This window comes from Amblyomma maculatum, chromosome 10 (genome assembly GCF_055883805.1).
Source record: "Amblyomma maculatum isolate TAMU_Amacu chromosome 10, ASM5588380v1, whole genome shotgun sequence".
Classification (NCBI taxonomy): Eukaryota; Metazoa; Arthropoda; class Arachnida; order Ixodida; family Ixodidae; genus Amblyomma; species Amblyomma maculatum.
In genome coordinates this window covers 83,491,752-83,516,190 of record NC_139353.1, presented here as the reverse complement: position 1 = coordinate 83,516,190, position 24,439 = coordinate 83,491,752, and the positions used below count along the sequence as shown (strand labels likewise).

General features: G+C 44.4%; 1 protein-coding gene across 4 annotated transcripts in view; it reads left to right on the top strand.

Moving 5' to 3' along the window:
• The window catches only part of LOC146176900 (transcription factor YY2-like), a 34,923-nt gene extending 12,701 nt beyond the window's left edge, over positions 1-22,222 (top strand). For all 4 annotated transcript variants that reach the window (XM_084583015.1, XM_084583014.1, XM_084583013.1 and 1 more), the window contains 4 exons: positions 4,337-4,394; positions 5,163-5,321; positions 8,345-8,514; positions 19,094-22,222. In XM_084583015.1, coding sequence (XP_084439141.1) covers positions 4,337-4,394; positions 5,163-5,321; positions 8,345-8,514; positions 19,094-19,163 — 457 coding nt within the window. In that variant the 3' untranslated portion in view covers positions 19,164-22,222. The remainder of the gene's footprint in view (positions 1-4,336; positions 4,395-5,162; positions 5,322-8,344; positions 8,515-19,093) is intronic.
• Positions 22,223-24,439: the final 2,217 nt, after the last annotated feature.

Sequence of the window (24,439 nt, the reverse complement as noted above, 5' to 3'; positions counted from 1 at the left end):
AAAGAAAAATGGCAGTCTTTCTGGAATAGCATAGTGGATAACAAACTACACTTTGTAAAGCTCATTTTGGGAGAATGGAGGTCGTGCCGGCATCAGGAACGTTTCATAGAAGTAATACTATGCCGCCTCCGCATTGGACACACACACCTGACACATAATTTTCTACTTACAAAAAATGACAAACCTCAATGCGAAGAATGTGGGGAACAACCAACTATTAACCTCGTTTTATCCTCATGCACAGGTCTCGAAACACTAAGAAAAAAATATTTTACCCCATTTTACAAACAGCACATTCCTTTTCACCTAAAACTGATTTTAGGCGAAGATGGAATTGTAGATTTGATGTGTGTTTTCAGTTTTCTAAGGGAAGCAAATGTTTTACACAAACTGTAGAATAAATCAAGTGTGAATCAGTAAACAAATTAAAACCCCATGCTTTCCACATCATTGCGTTAGCAGCTTATGCGCCATAAAAACCAACACAACCCGTTTCCTAAAAGGAGACTTTCTAAACAAACTGTAGTTTAAACACACCTGTTTTTCCTCTTTTTTTCACAAAACAAATTAACCTTGCTCTTGGCGCATGATAGCCTTTGTTGCTTATGCGCCAAAAAACCTAACACAACACAACTTCCTCTTCGACTCCCAAGTGCATCTCACTAGCACACCTCTCCCTTGCCAAGCAGATGTCGAGCCAACCATAAATGTTAGCAGCACAGTCATCCCTCTCTATCACTCACATCGTCCAAGCATGACAGCCACACACTCCACCCCATAGACGCGCAAGTGGAAGTTGTGGCTGTCGGGCTTGGACGATGTGAGTGATGTACAGGGATGACTGTGCTGCTAACATTTATGGTTGGCTAGACATCTGCTTGGCAAGGAAGAGGTGTGCTAGTGAGACGTACTTGGGAGTCGAAGAGGAAGTTATGGCTGAGTGTTGAAAAGGAAGTGCATGTTCAGTTTCATATTACAATTGGTAGTGTGCACCTGTGTTGTCTGTCTATTCACGTGTTTGTGTGTGTTTGACTGAAGGCCAGAACCCCGAATTTATTACCACTGAACCAGTCAATCTCCCTAGGCAGTCTGAAATAAACTCATAACGTTCGCTGCAGGGGTTGTGCTATGGAAAGTGATGCTATTGCCATGCACTGCACGCAATTTTGTAGGCCTACACTTGCATACTTGTTTTAGCAGCTGCCGACGCACGCCTGTGTTGCAGCTCCACTATACTAGCTGCTCTGGCACTGCACGCTCACAGCACCGCTTGGCACTACTGCAACACGTTTCAGAATTAATGCAGCCGATGCAAGCCGAATAAAAGAGGCCTGAAGGGTCCTCAGAAGTGGCACAGAAATCCCATGCCTCACTGCTTGCTTCACATCCATTGTGCCTAGCTCGCCATAGCAACTATGATGCCAGCCATTGATGAGCTGTCGAAGAGGCTGGTGAATGGGGTGATTGCATTCATGACATGTACCCCTTTGGCATGTACCTCTTGCATGCCTCCATGTGGTTCCAGAATTCCCTCTTTCGTATTAAAATCATGGCATAACCATTCTTTGGGTGAGGTCGTACTGTTTCGCTGGGTAATTAGCGTGCATCTGCTAAATCTAGTTAAGTGACATCGATTCTAACCAACATATGTGCCCCGAATTATATGCCCTGATCGTCTCGTTAAACCACATGACCTAGCACAGCGGGTGTTACCAGAGGAGGAGCGTAGAGGGCGCTGTTATAGAAGCAGAAAGTGTACAGGGGCACTGCACTACCGGTTACGAGGTGGCGTGCATCCCAGGAGGAAGCTCGGGAATCTGTAAAACAATGGCCTCGTCACTGCTGGCGGAGTTGATAAGTACATTCAGGAGTGGAGCCGGCCGCGTCGTCTGCTAGCTGCGTATTTCTATGCAGTCATCGCGTCATGAATTCGTTTTTCTACGGCGTTTGTCATTGCAGAAACAGCACCTGCTGGCAGTGCACTGTGGCACAAAATACGAACTATCTCCAGCAGTAATTTTCCTTTGTGTAAATGTTCGAAAGCTATATATATATATATGTATAAAAAGAAAAGAAACATGGTGGAGATTGTTCTACCTTTGCTATATTTCTATATAGAAGCACCCGAAGCAATATCAGTGCGTCATCGTGAATTTTGCAATGGTCGCTGCCATTCGCATTCAGGTACAGAAAACGAAATATGTTGTTTAGTAAGTAAATCTGCAATCGTTCACTTTTTTAGTGCTATGCCACTTAATTTCTCGAGCTATTTCACAGGCTATGAGTGTATCATAAATACGGATATTATGAGCATCATGTTGGAGATTTAATCAATGAATCACTGTGCTTCAAGCGCGTACAGTTCTCCTATAAGCAGAGTGTGTCGAGAACCGTACATCGAAATATTTTTTAGCTTTTACCTAGACGCATGTCACCACCACAGTTCGATGCATCGTCACAACTAATCCGTGGAGGATGCTTTAAACATGGCAGCACCTAATTGGGCATCTCCGTTAAAAGCAGAGCATGATAGCGTTGTCGGGCACTGTTCGCATCGCGCGTTCAGTAGGTCTACCTTTATTCTGCTTGAACCAGCGAGCCGTCGTGACCTACGAGAAGCGAGTCTGTGGGCTCAAAAATGTCTCGTTATGTGGGCTTTGCTGACCAAGATAGGCAGGGCTAGTCTGTCTGGGCCCCGTGGTGTGATGGCCGGTTTTTCTTTTCTTTGTAATGTATAGGACTGAGTTTTGCTATTTGTGCCCACCAAGAGCTGGGGGTGTTGTTGGCCACCTTCAGCCGCTCTGTGCTATTGTCCGGGGAAGTGCTGCACATTGATTGGCACCTGGCTTTAGGCGTCTTTCTTGCACTTCTCGTCTTCATGACAGGACACCTTTGGGTGTGGTGAGATATAGTTGAGCAGTTGTTAGTGCTTTTGGTTGCGATTGAAGGAAGTGTTGCAGAGTTGCTTATGCTTTTGGACGCATTCGATGGCAAGCAGTGTTAGGCTGACGCCAGCAGTGATATGCATGGCAGCAGGGGACATACATATTGTACGGGATATACACAATGTACAGGGTACATTGCTCTTTAGGATGGGCAGACATTTTATGCCTCGCTTGGCGACTTACTTGTTTCACAATCATGTGAGCATCTGTTAAGCAGCAACTTGAGGGTTTTTTTCAAACATGTTGTTTGACAGTCCTCTCCATCGGAACAAGCTGTTTCCAAAAATATCTAGTGGAGTAGTCTCAAAAATAGCGAACCGGAACTGACACTCAGCCTCACGAACATTGCTAGAAAAGCATTTGCACATGCATTGAATGGCAGAAATAGTGACTGAAGAGGATGATTCCTTCCAAAAAATGTTAGAGAGGACGTAATATATAGGCCTAGAAATTTTTCTATTTTCAGATACAGCCAAAGAAAAAAAGGGGCTAACGCTCTTTCTAGTTGTATTTGACTGTAGTGAAGCACCAAATGCATATCGGCCTGCATGGAATGTTTGTGGTATCAAAAATATAATATCGCCCACAAAAATTGTGTGAATGGAAGCTATGGAAACTGTGCACTTCAAAACTGATTTTAGATGGGGTGAAATGTTGTATGGCTGTCAAACTCAGTGCGAGCAATGAGGGATGACTGAAAACTCAGTAGCACAGGTATCTTTAGTCTGTCGTAACATCTAAAACCACTTAACTGTCTTTAATTTTGGCGCTAGGTGTTTCTGGAATTTTACCGAAAGCTAAGCGGTGCCCTTTGTTGCAGAAGAAAGTGTTGCAGTCCCCTTTGAAGGTGATGCCAGGTACTTAGATTCTGTCGTGGAGAGTTGTTGCCTGCCCTCTTTTAGAGCTCCCTGCAAGCCACAGCTATTTGACTGTACAAGCGAGCTTCAGTTTGAGGTGGAATCAAGAAAAACTCTCAGCACCAGTAATCTATGCAGCAGTTCATCATGAAGAGAAGGTCCATCAGGATATCCCAGTGGGATCACTGAGCCGTATTCATGTTGCTGATGTCGTCACTTTAACACTAGATGTATGTGTGTGTGTGTGTGCATTATCCTTGAAAGGGGCTTCTGCTTCTGAAGAGCTTGTTAGCAGGGATGTTCGACCAAAAATTAGCCTTCGCCTCAAGTTTGCAGCTGAGACTTACATCTTACGTTGTGTGTGTTCTTCTTCACTTCTTGTTTTGAGATGAGTCTTACTCCTGTTTTGCATGTGTTTTGTTTCTCTCATTTGGGTACTCTGCTTCATGGGTTTGTTTACAAGTGCGGTTGTTTTAAAGATGTTAGCTTATGGTCTGTTGCTGACGCTGTGTTCATTTTTTTTTTTTGTGACAGGATGAAGCCAAGGAAACAGAGTGATGATGTTGCCAGGACGATAGCATGTCCGCACAAAGTGAGTAAACCTTGATCTGAAAGTGTCTTGGGCGCAGCAAGGGAGCCGCCAAGCAGAATTTACCAGGGCAGCATGAAAGCTTGCTTGTGTTGGTGGAAACAAAACATGGGGAGCGTCGAAGTTTGGGATTTGTAAAGCTGATTTTTCTAAGAAAAGCGATTTTTTTTTTTAAGTTCACGGATTTTTCGAACTGTTCGATTATTTGGACCATTTTCCATGTCCCGCCGAGTACGAAAAGATGGTTGGCGGCTATAACGTTAACTTTTTGGTATTGCACAAATTTCACCGTGAAGTTCATGCATCAAGTGTGGGCAGCTTTATTTTCGGATTTCAGTGTTAGTTGCTGATTTTGAAGTTCTGCCGTAAAGTTAAAGAGGTGAACATGAAGTGTTCTGTGAAATAGGCATGTGAAACCCTTTGTTCAAATAGCCATGGTCACCGCTGAAATCCTATGTTACTGCAGGTGTATTCAGTGTAACATTTAGAGATTGATGGAGTTCGCTGAAATTGTCTACGACGTGTTTAGGTCCCTAGAATGCCAAAATATTTTAAACAAATTGTAACTTCCAAAAATTTCATTTCCTTTTGCAAAGCCCTCTTTGGGGCTCATATTTGTTCGAGCTCTTTATGTGTCACAAGGCCGAATGAACAGGGTCGGCCACGACTGAACTGAACTGATTGCTTGAGAAGTGACCTCATTCACCGCCGGGATGGCAGTAGGCTGACACTGGCCTTCCCTTACTGTCCCCCTCATTTGGCCACCTGCAGGGTTGCACCAAGATGTTCCGTGACAACTCTGCGATGCGGAAGCACCTCCACACGCACGGGCCCCGGGTGCACGTGTGTGCTGAGTGTGGCAAGGCCTTTGTCGAGAGCTCCAAGCTCAAGAGGCACCAACTGGTCCATACGGGGGAGAAGCCCTTCCAGGTACGCACTCAACCCCCGCTGGCTTGGCAAACAAGAAAGGGGTAGAGGTGGAAAGCAGCGGAGCTTCTAGACCGTCTTGATGCATTCGTGAGAAAAGGCAAAGTGAGCTTTTCCTCTAGGTTCCGGTGCCTAACCTTTTGAGACAAACATCGACCCCGGGGGGTTGAAATTTCCAGAGCCCACCACTACGGCGTGTCTCATAGACCGAGTCGCTTTAGGACGTTAAACCCCTTAAATTGAACCAAACCAACAGACATGGATGACGACCTGTGACCCCTCCATGGATATGATGCTTGAGGTTATGAGGCGTCTATAATGGCCTAGGTCGCTTTGGGATGTTAAACCCCCATAAATAGATGGGTGGAAGTTTTTTTTTATTATTCGTTGAATATTTGGCAGGTTTTTTTTCGATGTTTATTGCAGAGTGCATGTTTCACTTTATTTTTTCTGCAAATATTTTTTTTTTTACAAATTGTTGACTTTTTTAGTGATTTATTGCAACAATACTGAGCAGTGAAAAAACACCTGCGGTCGGTTTTGATGCTTTTGTGAGCATAAACAGTTTATTTGCCATGGCGCTTTTCGGTGGAGGCGAAAAGCAAGGCGCCCGTGTGCTGTGCATTGTCAGTGCACGTTAAAGAACCCCAGGTGGTCGAAATTTCCAGAGTCCTCCACTGCGGCGTCTCCCGTAGCCTTAGTCGCTTTGGGACTTTAAACCCCACTAATCAAACCAAACCAGTCGTTAATGCACAAACTGTTGTACTGTGCTTGTATAAGGAATTTATGACTTCAATAAAAGAGCAATGCAAGTTCAATGAGAATGATATCAGACAGAAACGGAAGTGTATGTTTAATTACTTCAGAGTTAAAACAGGGTTGCCATTTACCACTGTTTTGTAGCAATTAAATGAGGTTCTACGTGGCAGAGGTGGAACTTTCGCTCCACCTTCACTACTAGTCAGAACATGACACTTTTCGTGATGTTATGTTTGTGTCAGTGTCCTCCTTGATGGTGATAAACCTACTTAATCGGTTAACTGCTCTAAGCTGGCGGACTAACCACCCAACTGGAATCATTGAAAATTAGGTTCAACTTTATTAGTTCTATAATTAGGAGAGCTTTGCAGCATACTGTGTGTGCCACATTTGAGTTTGTTGGTTCAAAGGTTTTATTTCTATTTCAAATTCACTGTCCGCTGTTCTTAGGAATTTTTTGAAAGTGTTTGCTGAAACAGCTGGTATAGCGAATATTCAGCGTTGACTGCATGCAACTTGTGCTTTACAGGCACGTGCCAAAAAGTACTGACCTCTTTCGATTAAAACCGAAGTTGGAAAACTGAGTTTGACAAACTTGGTCAGTTCAAACCAACAAGTCCATTCAGCTCCTAAACCAGTAACAAAACCAAGCCAATAATTCATGTTCTTAATTCTTTTCATCCGAGCTGACCATATATATATATATAATCTGCCATGTACGTTGGATGACATAGTGTTTAATTTGGAAGACTGTGTTCCATTTGCCTATCTTTAATGCCTGCCATAAATTTGCACTCCTGCTCGGTACTTCTACAACATTGTGTCGCACGTATGGTAAATGCTGTGAATTAGGATCTTTTACCATGTACCAGGTGCCTTGTGCTCGGGTCTGCTGTGGTTGAAATACTTGGGGAAAAGTGGGAGGGGGCACAATTGGTTTTACCACACACCTTGCATTTTGGTTTCCTGTAGTTGGATTTAGACAATAGTCTCCTGTAGTTGGAATGCCCCCCCCCCCCCCCCCCCCCCCGTTTTTTTTTTTTTTTTCTTTCCAAGAATTTTTTTCGAGAAGAAGTGAGCATCAGGCTGGGAGACATCTTTACCCATTGAAAAACTGGCGGGTGCCTGGCGGCACCTTGGGATCGAACCTGGTGCCACCTGAAGGCAAGGCAGATGCTTTAACACAAGGCTGCCACTTTGGGCGACCACAAGGCCACAGCAGTTGAGAAAGCGGGCTTAAACATCTCATCTAGCAATGCGCAGGAATCCTTAATTAATAATCAGCTTACACAGCCTACGAGAGTGGAAAACTGCGCTGGGGCCGCTTAATTCTTGAAGAGTATCCTGTGTGGGTGATAACTCTAGCAGCACACCTCAAATTCAATAAACTTTCACAATCTCTGTCAAAGTTTGTTGGTGCCGCTCGGAGTTACGATGTGTTCATGTGCATGCCCTGTCACCAGTGGCAAGGCATGGAAGCGTAATTATGCAATGCTAATTTGGACTTTATTTTTGTGATTCTAATTGTGCTCTGTTTGGTGGTTTGACAGCTGCGGGATTCGAGATTTTCTTCTTAGTTCAGTGGCAGTGGTGTTCACGCTGTACTCGTTTGTTCACACTGACGAGAGTTGTGCTGCTAAAGGCATCCTGTAGCTGTCCCAAATTCTTATACTTTTTCCTCGTTAGGTACCCCAGAATGAGAGATGTATGAACAGGTAATGCGGTAAAACTGTGATGTGCAGATGGTACTTTCATAACCTGCAACTTCACAGCTTTGCTCAAAGGTCGCTAGATCGACAGCCAGCACAGTATGATACGAGGTGTAAGTGTGTTTGTAGACAGCTGCATCCGCACAGTGGTTTCAGGAGACCCGGTGTGCAAAAATAGAACTTGGGAAATAATTAAGCACTGCATCGCGGTCTCCCCAGAATTGTCATGGTGGAAAGCATAGCTTGCAATGCGCGAAAATGCTTTTCTTTAGAAGCATTTTCAAGAGGCTTGGAATGTTGCCCTAAATTGTGCTCCAGATATTGTTCTTGCAGTGAAAGTACCATATTTACTTGATTCCCAGCACCAAATCAGTGCATGCAAACTTAAATTACTCTTTTTTTGCAAAGTTAGAGGAGATGGTTAGAAGTGCAAAAATACGGTGTTTGGCACTGCACATAGATGAGAGGTCACATTTGTCCCGATTGTAGCGCTGTTGTTTTGACAACGTTGGCTGCGCCCTTCTTCTCATTCGTATCTGTGCCATTTGCCTCCTGCAGTGCACGTTCGAAGGGTGTGGCAAGCGGTTTTCTCTGGACTTCAACCTGCGGACGCACGTGCGCATCCACACAGGCGACCGGCCGTACGTCTGTCCCTTCGACGGCTGCAACAAGAAGTTCGCCCAGTCCACCAACCTCAAGTCGCACATCCTCACCCACGCTAAGGCCAAGTGAGTAGCAGCAACACACTGTGCACTGCATTTTAGGAGTTTGCCATGGTCCGTCGACTCATCATATTGAGGCAGGGCTATCCGCATAAATGGACGCTACAAGAGTTTGGATTTTTGTGTTTGATATAGAGATAGAAAATGAATTTCCTGTCTCGTCAAAGAAATGTATGACCTGTTCGTAAAATCGATCCTTCTAACGAGTTGAATCAGGTGTGTGTGCCTTCTCTAGTGGTGGTGGTCTTCCCTGAAAGCTAGAGATTCCATTTTAGGCGTGCTAGTTTTCTTTCTGGTGTTGTCTTGAGACTTTTGGAAGCCAGCTTATGGTTAGGTAGTACTATTGTAATGCATGAGCTAGGTCATGTGTCATTAGAAAGTTGTGTGACTGTTCTGGGCTCCACTTCTTCTAGACAGCAGATGATCAACTGCAGTCAATGGGCTGACGGTGAAGGAAAATTTTGTTACTGATATATATGCAGAAAAAAAAACATCACGACTACCATACAAACACGTGCAATGACTGCGGGTCAGAAATTGCGGATGCTCTCGTGCCGCAAGAAGGAAAACACTGAAATAAATATTTTCGGTGTTACCTGCCTTTATTATTATTAAAATGTTGTCCCTTGTATTCTGAATGTGTCGGGACTTTGAGCTCAACCATGTCCCATACGAGGTCATCCTTCATCTCGTCGAGTTTGTTGGAGGTTTCTTTGACTTTGAAGCTCTTCCCTGCGTCTTGAAAGCACCGTGCCTCGTCCTAGGATCCTGTGGCACATCTCCACAAGAGACACCTTCTTCAGTCGACTGGTCGGTGTTTTTTGATAGACTGTCGTTTCCAGCCCTGAGTGTACGCAAGGTTAAATCTGCACTTAAAATGTCGGTTTACCGAAATGTCCAGGAACTGAAGCATACCTGTCATTCCTCCAGGTATGACGGCCAAGTCCTTTTCAGACGTGAAGTTGTTATCGCGCTCTCTATTAAGCGTACCTTGAAGCTATTCAGGGTTAGTAGGGAGCCCGTGTCAAGATTGGACCTGGCCGCTTTTCTCATAGCCAAGTCAATCAGTCCGTCACCGGCTTTTCTGACATTCATCTTCTGTCCTGTGCCTTAGCTCAGATGTTGTCAGGGAATTTCTCTGCTGGTAGTGCAGTAAAATCTCCTTGCAAGAGACATGGTTACAAGAGACACTCGGTTATAAGAGACACTTGAAAATGGTTTGGTTGGTTTTCCTACGTTTGCCATGTTAACAACATCGCATACAAGAGACATGGTTACATGAAACTCTGTTACTAAGGGCAACTTTTGCCAGTTTCTAAAGTAACTTTTTCACTATTTAGAAGAGGGACAACCCAGGTATGCTCATGCAATGCAGTTGACTCGCACGAATTCGTAGATTTCCTTGTCTAAATTCTGTTCTATATCAGTGTCGTCAAAATGTCCCTGTTGTTTCAGTCACACAGGAATGTGATGACAGTGGCTGAAACAAAAGGGGTCATTTTGACTTCCCAGTCAAGAGGAGGCACTCCTTCTTGGTTCCCGACAGGTTGCAACAAAACAGGACACTGATACGGAACAGAATTTAGATAAGGGAAGCTAAACTGCCACACATACGAGTTGTTAAGAATATTTGGTGACAAAACACCTTGGTTACAAAAGATATCTTTTTTAGAGTCCCTAGCGTGTCTCTTGTAACGGGGCTTTACACTATGTGCTTCTGTCTAAAAACAGCGTAAGGTGGCAGTTTACCTTCAACCCCAGTTATGCAAAGCATAACTGTTCATCGCCGTCTTTCGCTTCCTGTTGTGAGAACATGCCCACCCTTCTCTCCCTTCCCTTTGTCACATTCTCGGGTGCTTCTGACAGAACTGGGGCTTGATTGGTGTTACCAATGGAAGAGCAGGTACTCATGTTTTCTACTCTTATTGATAGAGTTTCTTAAACAATGGCAGCTTTTCTTCATACTCCTCAAGTAGATGCTGACACATCCCTTTGTTTCAGAAAAGAGATGGGTTTTTTTCGCTTCATGAAGTTCCGCATCCATGCATTTAAGCACCGTAGTCGGAACCCCTTTGCTTCGTGCGATGTCAAACACTTTCATGCGAAGTGTCCCTTTTGAAGCGGCAAGGCCGTTGCTCCTTGTCTCCGTCACTTACTTGGGAAGGGAGTTTTCGATCTCTGGGAACATGCTTTGCTTTCTTGAGAATACGTGCCTCCGAAGGTTTGTTGTCCTGAGCACACTTTTTTTGGAGCACCATTGTCGTAAATATTCTTCGTCAGCCCTGAACTTTCGTCTAGCCGCTCTTTTTCCTCCTTTGCCAAAGTCAGCCACTTTCAGCAGTATATAGCCTTCATATTTCCTCTTCCAGAAAAAAAACTTTTTATCTCACGAGCGCAGGAAAATAGAGACCGGCAACACATTCCGATTTCAAGATGATGCGTCATTGTTAAGTGAGATAAAACAAGTGTAAAATGGCAGCTGGGGTGCCGGCTATTGTTGGCTGTTGCCGATATGCGCCGCACTTAATAATTTTTGCATGCCACCTGCCAGCAGTAATTTAAAAAATTGTTCTGCATGTCTCGCACCACATAATAGATAACACTGCTCTCCTTGTTGAAGTCATTGGTGTAGCTTTTGCACAGGTAGTATTAAAATATATATTTTTTTTTTAACATTTTTTTTGTAAAGTTAGGGGTGTGGCTATTGCATGAGTGCGGGCATTGCACACGTTACTAACAACCATTCGTGTAGAAGTAAAATTTTATCTGGGCACTGATCATTTCTTCTGAGGCAGACACTGTGTGACAGGGATGATTTTTTGCAGTTTCGTGAAATGCCTTTATTCATGCATGCTACGAGAAGTGTTAGAAGTAGGACTGCTGCACAGTTATAAAGGTCTCTGCAGCTTCTTTCAGTGCATGATGCGGTAGTGCCGGAGCGTCGCATGCGAATAGGCTTCACCAAACGAACAGCGAACAGCATACAATGGGTGCAAAGCTTCGGTGCCCTAAAACGACTACACAAGACAGAAAGGAGGGCTGTGCGCACGGGCACTGGGGCCACGAGACGCCTTCAAGGTGAACAAAGAGGCAGAGATCAGCGAGAATGTGATAATTATTCCAAACAACGGCTTGCAACTGTTCGACCGAGTAGCGGATGTGCATAGCATATAGGCGTCATTGGCACAGGCTAATGGTGAAGCTGCATTGCCAGGCTCTCTTGCTGGCCACCAGCATGCCTGACATTATGCACACACCAGAGGGCTGCGGGAAAACAATATGCGTAATAGTAAGCTCAGGTCTGAGGACAAATTTTTGAGGAAGTAGCTTGCCAAGGAGGTAGCACCTCAATGTGACACCACTTTCAAAGCCCATCTGGATGACCGTATTTACCCGTGTAGTGCAGGCCCCTTCCAGTTCTGCGCTGAGGATACGTAAAAAAAAAAGTGTCAAGGTTGCCTCGTCCTTCCCTTTTGTGTCGTCGCCGGCGCAGTCCACAGTTCATTTCTTGACAGTGCACCAAGATGCTGTGCAGTGATAACATCCAGTGCGTTTATCTTTTGAGGTTAGCTTTGGGAGAGGGTGGAACTTGCAGAGCGCCAGTGGCCTTAACAGGAGTGCCCGCAGTGGCTGACTTCACTCCTCAGGTTGCACAAGCCTGGTTTTCGGTATGCTCGCTGCATCGTGCTCCGATTGGGGCTTGCGCTGTCCACTACATCCACTGCCGCAAAATCATTAGAACGCATGATAGCAGTAAATGCCTTTTGAAGCGAAGCACTCTAAAAAGGCAGTGTCATGATCGCGGCTGCCTGCATGTTTCCTTTGATGATGGATGGGTGGAAAGACTGGAAAAAAAAAATGTTTTCCCGCCTAATGAACCCTCCCCCAAACTGACGTCAAATATTTCTAGAAAAAACGTGGGTTCATTACTTAAGTAAATATGGTAATTGATGCCAGCCTATGTGTTTCTGAACAACTGAACTTTTTACACCCATTACATGCGCGGGCTTTTGGCAGGAAGTCCATCGACTGTTCGTATGATGTGATTTTACGAGCCGCTGAATTAACTAGGTTTTACAGTACTGTTGCACTTGAACCAGCCATACAAGCCATAGTGCACAACTCTGCGGTAGAATTGAAATCTGGGTCAGCTGGGACTTGTGGTCGATTAAAACTGCAAACAAACAAAAGATGGAAAGACAGACGGTTGTGTGGGCCTCGTCTCTTCTCTGTGTGCTGTCTTTTGACTGTTCTTTTTCAAGAAAATGCACAGCTCTCCCATTCTAAAAGCGCGTACACACAGAAAGCCCTGCCAAAACGCCAAAACCATCAGCACCTGCATGTGTGGCTAGCATGATAAAATAAAGAATTGCATGCTGCTTTGAGCGTATTGGTTTAACTAGCCGCTCATGCCAGTTGGGTAGCCAAAGGCCTTGCTCAGAGTAAATTCAACTTGTCTCGCTTTGTTCCTGTCTTGGTGCATGCTTGCCAGAGAAAATTCTTTCCAGTGGCAGGCAGCAGGGCTGACAGTCTTTCTTTCTTTCTCTCTCTCTCTCTTTCTCTTCCCTGCCTTGTCTCCCCTCTTCCTTTTTCTCCCCTGGCTACCCCTCTTATTTTCCCTTTCCGCATGGCTGGTGTAGCGGAGCCCAGGGAGCATCAGAGTATCTGTGATGTACTTCTCTGCCAGCCAGCCTCCCTTCCACGCCTTAACTAGCCTCTGTGTTCATCTCTCTTTCTCTGTCCGATTTCTGTCAGCCTGCTGTTGCTGCTGCTGCTGCTGCTTTGACTGTGGTGCACAGGAATGGATAGGATGCAGAGAGTTTTGTCTGCCACAGCTGTTCTCGTCATTCGCGCTTCTTACATTACACAGCCTGCAGACGTGGCAGTTTCAACAGATTCACGTTTTTCGTGACATTATTTTCTGCTTGCTACTGTAATGCTTTCGTGCACATTGTCAATTGCTGAAAAAATTCCCTACGTTTTGTGAAACCATCACCGTGTGGTGCGGTTAGTGGTGTTAAGTTTGAAGGAGCATTTGTACACACCTCTGTAGCGACAGCACTATTCTTTTTTTGCCTTTGTAAACGTAAACGTCAAAGCTCTTTGTTGCAGGCCATGATGCCATGTCCAACATGCAGGCGTGGGTAGTTTGACTCCAACACGTGAATGTTTTTCCTGTCGCATGGCAGAGCACTTAGTGTAGTTGCCGAGAAGTCAGGAGCAGCGAAAGAATGATAGGGAGTCGTACAAGTTGTTGCATAAGTTGCTGTCTTAGCCACTGCCTTTTATACGTGAAACTTCAGATTGGGTTGGCCTAACAGCGCCAGTTTGAGAGCTGTGGCAGTATGGTGCTTGGCTGTTCAGGGGATAGGAAGACGAGAGAAAGACTTGCACTGTATGTCGAGAATGTGCCGTCTCTAGCCATATGTGACCGAGACAGGCTTTAGGGCCTCGAGGTCCTAGGAGCCGGAGATCTAAAGGATCCCCTAAGCGTGCCAACATGTACATCAAGGCCAGCTTTGAAGTGGGCACTATTGAGGTGGGCGTAGGATACAGCTTGTGCAGGATACAGCCTACTTTTGCAATTGGCGGAAATTCCAGAAGTTTACTTTCCATTGTGTATCTTTCCTTTTTTTTTTTTTAATCTCAGAAGTGAGTTGGGGAAATCTGGGGCCATATTTTAGTTGATTGATTGGAACCTCTATTCTGGAAGTGGTCCACCCAGTAAGTGTGGGCACGTGATCTTTACTCTGTGACTACCTCCGTGTGAGGATATGACAGCTGTGTAATGGCAAGCAGGAATCTTTCCTGCAGCATCACTCTCAGCTGAAGCTGTGCTTGCCACATGGCTTTAATGACTGCTGCAGCAAGTTTGAACATTGCAGAAGCTGTTTTTATTTGCCTAGTGGTTTGTGTTAAAAGGGCATAGAGGACAACTTAGTCCAATTTCTGTTCTCAATAGAAATTGTCTGGCTGTCTCTGGGAGTGGTAGCATTTGTCTGCCAGCAGAAGATGCAATGATTGCTAGGAAGATAGAGTTTAAAGCTCTGTTGCCAGTCAGTGCAGACTCGTGTGGGAACGGAAAGGGCAGGCTGCGACTGCTTGCATGCAAAATATGGTGGTGGGCATCCAAGTCTCAGGGATAATAATAATAATTGGTTCACAGGAAGGGAAAGATGCAGTATCTGTCACGCTTGTTTCTGTGGACACCTGAACCACCCCATAAGGGAAGGGAGAAAGGTGGGAGTGAAAGTGGAAAGAGAGAAAGAAGAGCCATAGTGGAGAGCTATGGAGTAATTTCAACCACCATGCCTCAAGATTGGTGTCAAATTGTTTGGCGATGGCAGTGGTGTTTCTCGCTGCCTTCCGGCTTGTAAAAAGCTCCGTTTTCGGGGAGAGAGGTTTTTGTTAGTGGTCCGAGTGCAATGCTGATTTGATGCAGGCTGACCTCATTTTGTTCTCAGTGTTTCGTTTTAAAGTATTCAAAAGCAGAAATAGAGCGCCCGTGACTACTTTAAAGTCTTAGTTGCATCTGATGCGTTCTCAGGTGACAGCAACTCCATTTGCCTATCTAGGAGCCATGAGAATGCTCCCACTTTATTCCATAACTAATTCGTGGACACTTCCAGAATGCGATCCAGGGCCAATTTTGACCAGGCACAAGTTGCAGTTGTCTCTGTAGCTGGCATGCCTTGTACTGCCAGGCGTATTCCTGTGCACCATGGTGTTTGCTTTCTCCTTCTTCTTGATGTGTTCACCTGTGAACAACATTTGCTGGTTGCATGCGCAATGTCCTGTTTTGAAGTTGGAAAAGGAACACTTTGGCCCTTTGAGGCTCACGTCCAGGGAGTTTACTGCAAGCGCGACTGGGGAAAAAAAATCTGCCAGAGAGATGCACGACGATGTAAGAAGCAGTGCTTGAATTGGCACAGGCTCTGTTGCTGGCATTCCGAGGTGGCACCTCGCACCGACAATCACCGTATTGATGCACCGATCTACCGAGGTTGGGGGCTCTTTTCTGCCCTTTTCGCTGCCGTTCCTCTAACTTTATAAGCTAAGATCTCAACACAGGCAACTCCATGCTGTAAACCCTAGTCAACGTCTGGTTCAAGCCCATGGCTGCTGAAAGACTGTGTGGCAGACTTGGGAAACGGTCTTGGCTGACGCTCGGGCATGATCTCAGAGTCTTGTCTTGATGTAGAGTGACTGTGATCCCGTATCGATCAAGAATTGTGATAAATTCCTACTTCTTGGCGCACAAAAAGGGAGGAGGTCTACGAACACACATTTTTGACAGTGTTTTGTTCTCTTTTTTTGTGTGTGTGTTTTGATTTCCTGGCTATTTTTTTCCTTTTTCTGTGATTATGTAGTTTCAATATGCATGTGTGTGCAGCTGGAAAGGCGTCTCTCATAGCCTGAGCCGCTTTTGAGAGTTAAACCCCATCAACCACACCAAACCAACTTCTGGCAAGAAATTTCTTTATTAACTTTCTGTTCACCAATAATGAAACTGAAACTGTTAAAATTTTTGTGCCAATATTTGAAATGCCAATGACAGATAGGAAGCCTCGTCTGCCTCTGTTAGCTGCGACCTATGGTCGCACTGCTTACAAATGTTAATGTTGAGTCTCAGGAAGGCCTACCTTTATATTTATGGGTTTAGTGCATTTTGTCTCGGACCTTTCTTGGAGGCAGGTGTGCAGCTTGTAGTTCAGTAAACATCCAGTGAACAAGCATATTTAAATATGCATTTAGAAATGCCTGGTCATGTGGCCTCGTTGTTACATGACATGTGTTTGTGTCTAGGGTTCAGCATCTTTGCTTAGTTGTGTGTAGCTGGTACCTTTATTTTCCTCCCAAGTTTTTATGGTAGGCATCTCAGTGTAGATAGGCATTTGTCCAAACCATTCTTGGAGGTGATATGGTAATTCTTCTACATGTTGATTATGGTGTAGCTTGTATCAGTAGTTCTGAGAGAATCAGCTCGTGTGCAAAACGGTCTCTGGAAGCAACTTGAAAATTGTGACGCAACTGTAAGGCAACCATAGAGTGCTAGTAGGGCAAGAAAAATCGTTCCAAATTCCTGTAATATGTCGGAAAAAAGGTGGCATCTGAATAAGCCATCCTGAGGACTGAAAGGGAAAATGTTCAGTTCGTGGTACATCTTGATAATGACAGCTGAACAAATTTTGGAATAGTTGCGGGGCTATTCCAATCACGTCAAGTTAACGCATGCAAGAACTTTAAGCATTCAGAGCACCAATGTGAGGAGCCCCAGATCAGACAGATAAAAAAAAGCAGAGAAATCTCGCTAATAGTGTCGACATAAAATAACAACTGTTTTTTTTTTATTTATATATATATATATATATATATATATATATCAACCAGGTTGTGGGGGCCCAAATTATGCGTCCATATACTAGGATAGGGAATGTGTTGATAACCTGCTGTCTATCGGAGGTGCATGAAAAGTGCACTGCAAATAGTATCTCGGCCTTTGGAGGGGTTTGTTTGAATGCAAATTGATTGGTTTGGACCTTAACACATCCTGATGATGAGCTGGCCATGGCTTTTGTTCCTCATTAGTCATATTAGCAGCAAACATACTAAGGGGTGTTACTTTCGCACTGGTATTACGCCGTCAGCTTCCCGGCCTGTGTAAGATTTTGCGATGTCGGGCTTCTTGATCTGCTCGTGCATTTTCTTGAAACATCTGGGTAGCTCTCTATTGCATCACTATTGTTATTTGCAAACTCTTATATTTTATTAGTGGCTGAGTGCTGTTAGCAAGGGCAGCGCTTATTCTGGTATCCCGTTTAGTGGCACAAATATTGGAGGTGAGGGACCAGCATCCTTATGTGATAATTAGTGGGTTGGACCCAGTTTCTATCCAAAAATGCACCTTCGAGAGAACATATTTCGCTATTGCGCAGAGCTGAAGACACTGCAGGAAGATTGGCAGACATGTGCTTATTTCAGAGGGGCGTTTCCAGCTGAAAGTTCAGAAAGCTACTTCAGAAGTGGTGGCTGACCGGACATCATAGTAGTGTCATCGCATCAAACCCCTGCCAACGATGGCATTTAATGTGACCACTGTGGTTTTTTCGTGTCCTTGCAGTGCACGAAGTCAGGCAGGTAGATCTCGCACAGGCGCAGAAGTGCCGCACAGGAATAGCTCATTCAGGCAACGAAGAGTGGAGAGAAAAAATCTTGTTTGTAAAGTATGTAGCCTGCCATTTTTGTGTTTAAGAAAATATTGGTCAATGTAATGCAGGCTATGTCCCAAGCTGCAAATTGCCTTCTGCAAAAAGAAAATATCCCTGAAGAAACTTGGGGAATCATGGAGCATTTTGTATAATGACCTCATTTCAACTCTAATTTGAGCTAAAGAGAAATAAATATTGCCCAATCTTTGTGCCGTTTCAGCTTAAGTTCTGGAAAAAATGCCCAAAATCGAGAAATGCTCTAAATATATACTGCTGGCAGACATTCTCTTCGTTTCATCGGACAGCTTTGTTAGGAAGCGTTAATTTGAGGAAGCCTCTTCTTAGCTTGTCTGGAGCACAGGGACAGGTGTGTAATCCAGCCATTGTGGCAGCCTGACCACATGTTTTTTGCCTCCTGTAAGAAGGGAAAGAAAAGTTTTGAGTTCAATTAATTGCGCACATCTTTACATCATCAGTAACGAGTCTCGCTTTTGAGAGTGGGCACAAATTCTTAGTCTAAATTCGTGGCTTGAATGCATTGATTTTCTGCAGTATATTTTTGAGTTCTAGAATGGCTAGGCTAATAATGGTAAAGATTCAATTCAATGGAACCACCTCCCTTTCTCTCCATTTCCCATCTGTCATCCGTGTGTGCTGCTCTGTTGAAATTTTTTCTGTCCTTATGACCATGTGTGGCTGTGTGGTCACGTGAGGAGCCCAAACAGCTAGAGGAGAACTTTGCAAAAAATAAAACAAACAAACAAACAAGTGAATTGCTCTGTGTTGCTAGCTCAACAATGCTTTTGTTGACAGATGGGAGTTGCTTCAAATAATGTGAGACTCACCTGAAAGTTGTCATGTTTAGTGAAGGTGCTAAACTGTATTTCTGTTCATATTACCTGTAGTAACAAAGTAGTTAAACTATGAACATTGCAGACACTTAAATATGATGGCCATCATATCCTAGGATCTCATCTTGTAACGGGGGGGGGGGGGGGGGGGAGTTTTCATTTGTCTTGTCGATAATCAGCTGCCCTTAGTCAACTCGCAACATCTGTGTGCCTATGGACACTGACTGCATGACCACTTCAGCTCATTATGAAAACAAAGTTGTTGACCAGTAGTAAAGCCTGCATTTTGCCAATTCCTTGTTAGGCCAGAAGGCTTTATGCCTGGGTATTGTGTATCCATACTGAAGGCAGCTGTATGTCGTGGGCTACTGCTAACTTGAGCTCTTATGAAATGAGTTGAGTGACTCATTTTCTTGTGTTCTCCGCTTCTTTCATTACTTCCCTTTCTTTTCATCTGCATCTCCCTTTCTCTCCCTAATTTTCCGCTTCTTTTTCTTTCTTCCTGTTTTCTCTTTTATTTTGCAGAAACGGCACAGGACAGAGGCTGTCGGATGTTGAGTCACAGAAGGTCACGTTCACCTTTGACCAGGATTAAGAGGCGCATGTGTACACAGATGAGAGAAACGCCACTCCTTTTTTTTTTTTCGTTTGGGGGCAGAAGGCGCCGCCGAGAGCCACCGTTCACTCCACTCCCGAGCTGCCGTGTAGTCACATTACAAGTGGACGCCAGACATCGTTGCCACTAGTGCATGTGCTGTCGTCGCCCCACTCCGCCCCCATCATCGTGTTGAGCGAAGCGTCATTTGCTTTCATGTTGTTTAGTTACAGCGTCCTGCTTTTTGTCTCTTGATTTGCTTTATGCCTGCCTTGAGACGGTGCACGAGTTTTTTTTTTTTCTGTTTTGAGCAGTCCTATCAAAAGTTCACTGCATGCGTGCATCTTTGTGTGTATGTGCGTGTGTGTAAGTAAGCATTTCATAAGTTCATCATCCGCTCAACACCGCAGCTAGACCAGCTTCCACCTTTCCTTGCTTGTGTTTTTTTTTTTTTCTAAGAGCAATGGTAAATTAAAGTGACTTGCCATAAATGTTCGGGACTCTCGTAGTCCCTGGACCGTGCATTATGGACTTTCACATATTGTTATCGGAGGTAGCTTTGGAAAGCTACCTTCTCTGGTCATGTTTGGTGCACGGTGTTGCGTCAGTGTCCCATTGTTCTGTTCTCATTATCGTTAAACAGCAGAGGGCAGCACTTCGTAACAGCCCTTTGCTAGGGGAATCACGCTGGCACAAGTCAGCTCAATAAAATTTCCAAAATCTACATGACATTTTTTTTTTTTTTTTGCTGTTGTTTAGTTTGGTGTGTTTGCATTCTCTACATGTGGTTTGCCTTTTCCACTTTTGATTGATGCTCGTGTTGCATTCTGTGTACTCGAAAGCTGATTTCACGCACCTTAATTCAAATTTCTGCACAAGGGCGGTGACGTGTGGTCATCTTGACAGTAATTAGGGACCTGATGTCTGGTCATCTGCCCCCTGGTAACTATTTCCTAGTTTTTTTCTTGTGTCTGTGCAAAAGCTACAAAGTGGGCTATTTTATGTTCTGAAGTGTTTTATATTTAAAGCAGAGTCCAGAGGACAGGCATGGTGTGGTGAAGCACTTCGCCACTTGTTTTTTTTCTCTCTGTGCCCTCATGTGGCAAAGCTTTGGACAAGCGTACAAATCTAGATGCAAGGAACAGAGCAGGAAAAAGGATAGATGCAATCAGTAGATGGGAAGTCTCGTTTTCCTGGCATTGTTTTGAAGTGTATTGACGCTGCGTTTTGTGGCTGTAAATGTGGATTAAGGTAATAAATGCAGCAAATGTGTACAGTTTACTCTTATGGCAAATATAATTGCTTCATGAAAACATTGTTTTCTGCTGTGCCATTTTCTTTTTTTTTTTTTAATGTGCTTTTTGTGACGATATCTACCACAACAACTTCGCTGCTCGCCTCTTCTGTGCTTTTGCAAGGGCGCATTTATGCTAATATTGAGAGATGGAGGTGAAGAGCGGTGCTCAGCTCGGGGTGTGTCTCACTTTCAAACATGGTCAGCACATCTCACTGTACATAGTTCCCATGATCCTTGATGCCAGTAGTAGGTTGCAGTTCCCCAAGCTACTTGCCATCATTTGCTGCTGGCTTCCGTGCATCACGGGCAGCAGTTTTTTCTGTAGGTACCGTAGTAGTCGTTTTTCACTAGCGCTTACTTTTTGTTTTTTGTTGTGAAACCTGCAACACTTCGACCATCATCACTGGTACGGCTACGACAGCGAGATGTAACCCACCTGGAGAGCCGTAGCGAGCGTAGTCAACGCTTTGCATCTAGCCGTAGCGAGGCTCTGCAGCTGGAGAATCGTATGTGGTGTTGAGTGTGATGGGTGCATCGTCTTGCAGGGCCTCTTGTCCTGTTTTGGGAGAACCAACTTTTCTAGCAGAGGATATTTTCAGACAGCTTCTTTTGACGCCGAAGTATGCCGGCTAGTGACGCTACTACAGAATGGGCATTGGTGGTGTTTATGCCTTGCTTGTGCAGCATAGTCACTTTTATTTGGTGCGGGTGTACTTTTCTTTTTCTTGCCATGAAAGTGTTTGCGTGCCGGCTTCTGTGCTTTTATAACCTTGGGAATAGGATATTTGGTGAGTCATATTTGCAAAATCAGGAGGGAACTGTCATGCAGCCATTTGTGCGCTTAATTGGTTCATGTTAGATTTGCACTGTATGCTTGTCAAGTCACCCAACACAATGCTTGTCCAATTTTGAGCAACAGCAACTTTTTAAAATGTGCTATATGCCTGCCACTATTTGACTGCTGGGTCACTAATGATTTGTGTGACCGATGTTACTGAAAAGACAAAATCGGCTTTCCAATGTCAGCAGTTGTGTGTTGCATGTCACATCGTGATCATATTATCTGACCTGCGCAGTTTTGGGAGGAGTCATCGCAGTTTTAGTCACGTTTATTTTGGCACGTAACTGCTTGAGAAGCATATTGGGGAGAGAATGTGCACACTCTGCCTAAATTTTTTATTTCACAAACTTGTACAGCAACTGAAATTTAGTAGAATGATGCAGCTCAGCAGTTTATTCCGATTGCGCATGTTTAGTCAGTACCAGGAGTGTGCTAAGGTGTGTGGCACCCAGTGTTGTTAAGACACATTGTCTAATCTGCTAGAAGCAGGAGGGTCACTCCACAACCGCCGTCATGTAAATAAGGTGTTTTGCGTGCAGTGCTGGGTCTTTTTTTTTTTTTTTTTTGTATTTCTCTTTCCTTGTGGCGGTCTGCGTTTCTAACAGATGTGGCGTTTTGCAGACGTCAGATGTGACGGCCCATGTCCTGAGCTTCAAAAAAAAAACTTGTATTATTTGATATATGTACATAATGCGCATGTAGTCATAGAAATGTCATCTCATACTTTTCTTCTCTTGTCTGTTTGTACCAACTGCACCTTTGCTTACAGCAGTGTGTGTGATGTTCTATTATTCTTTCCAACTGCGCTGAGAGTTCAGTGCATTTTTGGTTTGGTGTGTGAAGAGGCACGTTTGACTGTTTGCTGTACAGATTGCTATGTGCAACAAGAAGTAATGAGAATAAAAAGACTTTCTATTGTGATCGAATGCTTATGCAGTAACTTTCCTTTGCTGAAGGCACCATGAGAAGCTATTTACTAAACTACTAGAAAACGCATCGATATTCTGCCAGTCCTCTGCTGCACAAAAATCCTTAAGCGAGCTTTGCTAATACCAAACATATTGATGCTTCAGTTTAAAAACTCTGGAGTGGCGCTGCAGTCAAACCGGGCTTCAGCGTACCGATGCGTTTTCTCGTGGCTGCAGGTGTTTTGGAGGCAGTTCGCAGTGCCCGTTACTAGTAACGTTGGCGTTGGCTTGCCATGGAATCTAGTGGCTCTGAAAATAATGTTTTGCTTTTTTTCCATCGTAGTTCGCCGAGTTTCTCATTTTCCATTAGCCACTGCACCTGATAACGATAGTGAAAATAATAGGAAACGAATCACTTTGTTTTCTCTTCTTGCGAGTTCATTTTGAAAGCGTGCGGGTGTTCGTGTGTGTGAGGAGTTTCTTTTATGCTTGAAGGCCCTTCTCAGTGCTACTATTTAGAGTCTGTCAATGAACGGCTACAATGCACGCTAAGAGACTATCTGGTCTGCGCGCATTGGGCTTATTTAAAAAATTTTGAAACAAGGCAGTGCACATTGAGTGCACTCTGCGCTCGTCAAGTTTTGCTCCGCTTCCATTCCTCTGTAAGAAATGTATAAGAACTAAGGTACATGTTTCCCACGTGCCCAGCGTGGTTTAACGCGCTCTCTGGCGATCTGAGCATTAGGTGCTTTATTCCCGGTGCAGGATTATTTTTTACATCGAAGCTGTATATCTACCGTCCAAGAAAATTTTAGTGGCATTGTCGTAAACAAAAAATGCCAGACCTTTGAAAGAGGTAAGACATTTGAAGTCCTTGTGTGAAGTGCCAACTGCGTAATGTATGATAATGGTGCTTGCAAACCATGCGAAGTATGTTCTCCTCGCATGTGTTTTTTCCCAGTTAAGGTTACGGTTGCGTCTGACTGGAAAAGTACTCCACAACATAGAAATCACATAGTGACGTCACCACGCTTTCATGCATAACAGAGAGGCTGGTCTAGCAACTCATTCGAGGCTACCATCAGTACACCATGGAAAGTAAAGACGCAGAATTCGTAGACTCACGTGTGAATGTTCAAGTGGCGTTGCAGTGGGTAATCCAACCATCTTCACAGCATAGATTGGAGCCACGCTTTTTAAAGAACCCCACCGGTTTGATTGACAGATTGAGCGTGATACTTCCTGCAGACAGACGCATGCTCCTGAACTCGTAAAGGCTCTCGCCTTTATGAGCGGCCTCTCGTCACGGGAACAACGCAACGAGGCACAATGATACTCTTCTTAGAGCAGGTGAGTGTTGTAGATTCTACTGCAGCTTCAAACGATTTGCACTGATTGCGAATAGAGAAATCCCGCACAAATGCTGCGGATAAATCTCATACAATCATGTCTTTTTCCAGCGCAAATGCTCCAATATCGGGTGAAGGCCCCATGAGAAGCTATTTACTAAACTGCTAGAAAACAATACTGCTACTAGACAACGCATGTGAACAGTTGATATTCTGCCAGTCCTCTGCTACGCAAAAATTCTTAAGCCAGCTTTGCTAACACCAAACATATTCATGCTTTAGTTTAACCTTTCGGCTCTTGCGGATAACTCGAGTGAAGAATTCAGAGCAACCCTTCCCGTGCTACAGTCTAAATTGTTGCATCAAACTCTTGCAGAAAATCAGTCCCCATAATCACATCATGCGTTGACCGAGGCAGCACTGCGAATTCTGAGCTCTACGCCAGCAATAACAACGTCTGAAACACACACCAAGTGGGATCAAAGATTCACCACCGGCACAACGGAATAACACGTCACGGTCACCACTAAACATTGCTTTCCTACCTAAATGATTCTTAAAACTCTTAATACTGTTACTCCAGTGTCCACAAGAACCAATATTCTCACATCATCAATGAACACTTCCAGTTTGTCCTTTAGCATAAACACGGGTAGAGGTATGGACGTGCAGGCAGCCTCACCTTCATCGGCCGCGCCTTCTAGTTTCCCGAAGGCAGAGGGGAAGAATGACATAGAGGAAACGATGACCGCCGCTGGTGGTGGTGTCACTAAAGGCATCGTCAGGGAACCTTCATGTTATGCCATGGTGCCCGTCTTAAGGTGGTGATATTTAATGCCATTGTTGCCTATCTTGGCCGTAAACGACCGTCAAGCTTGGTG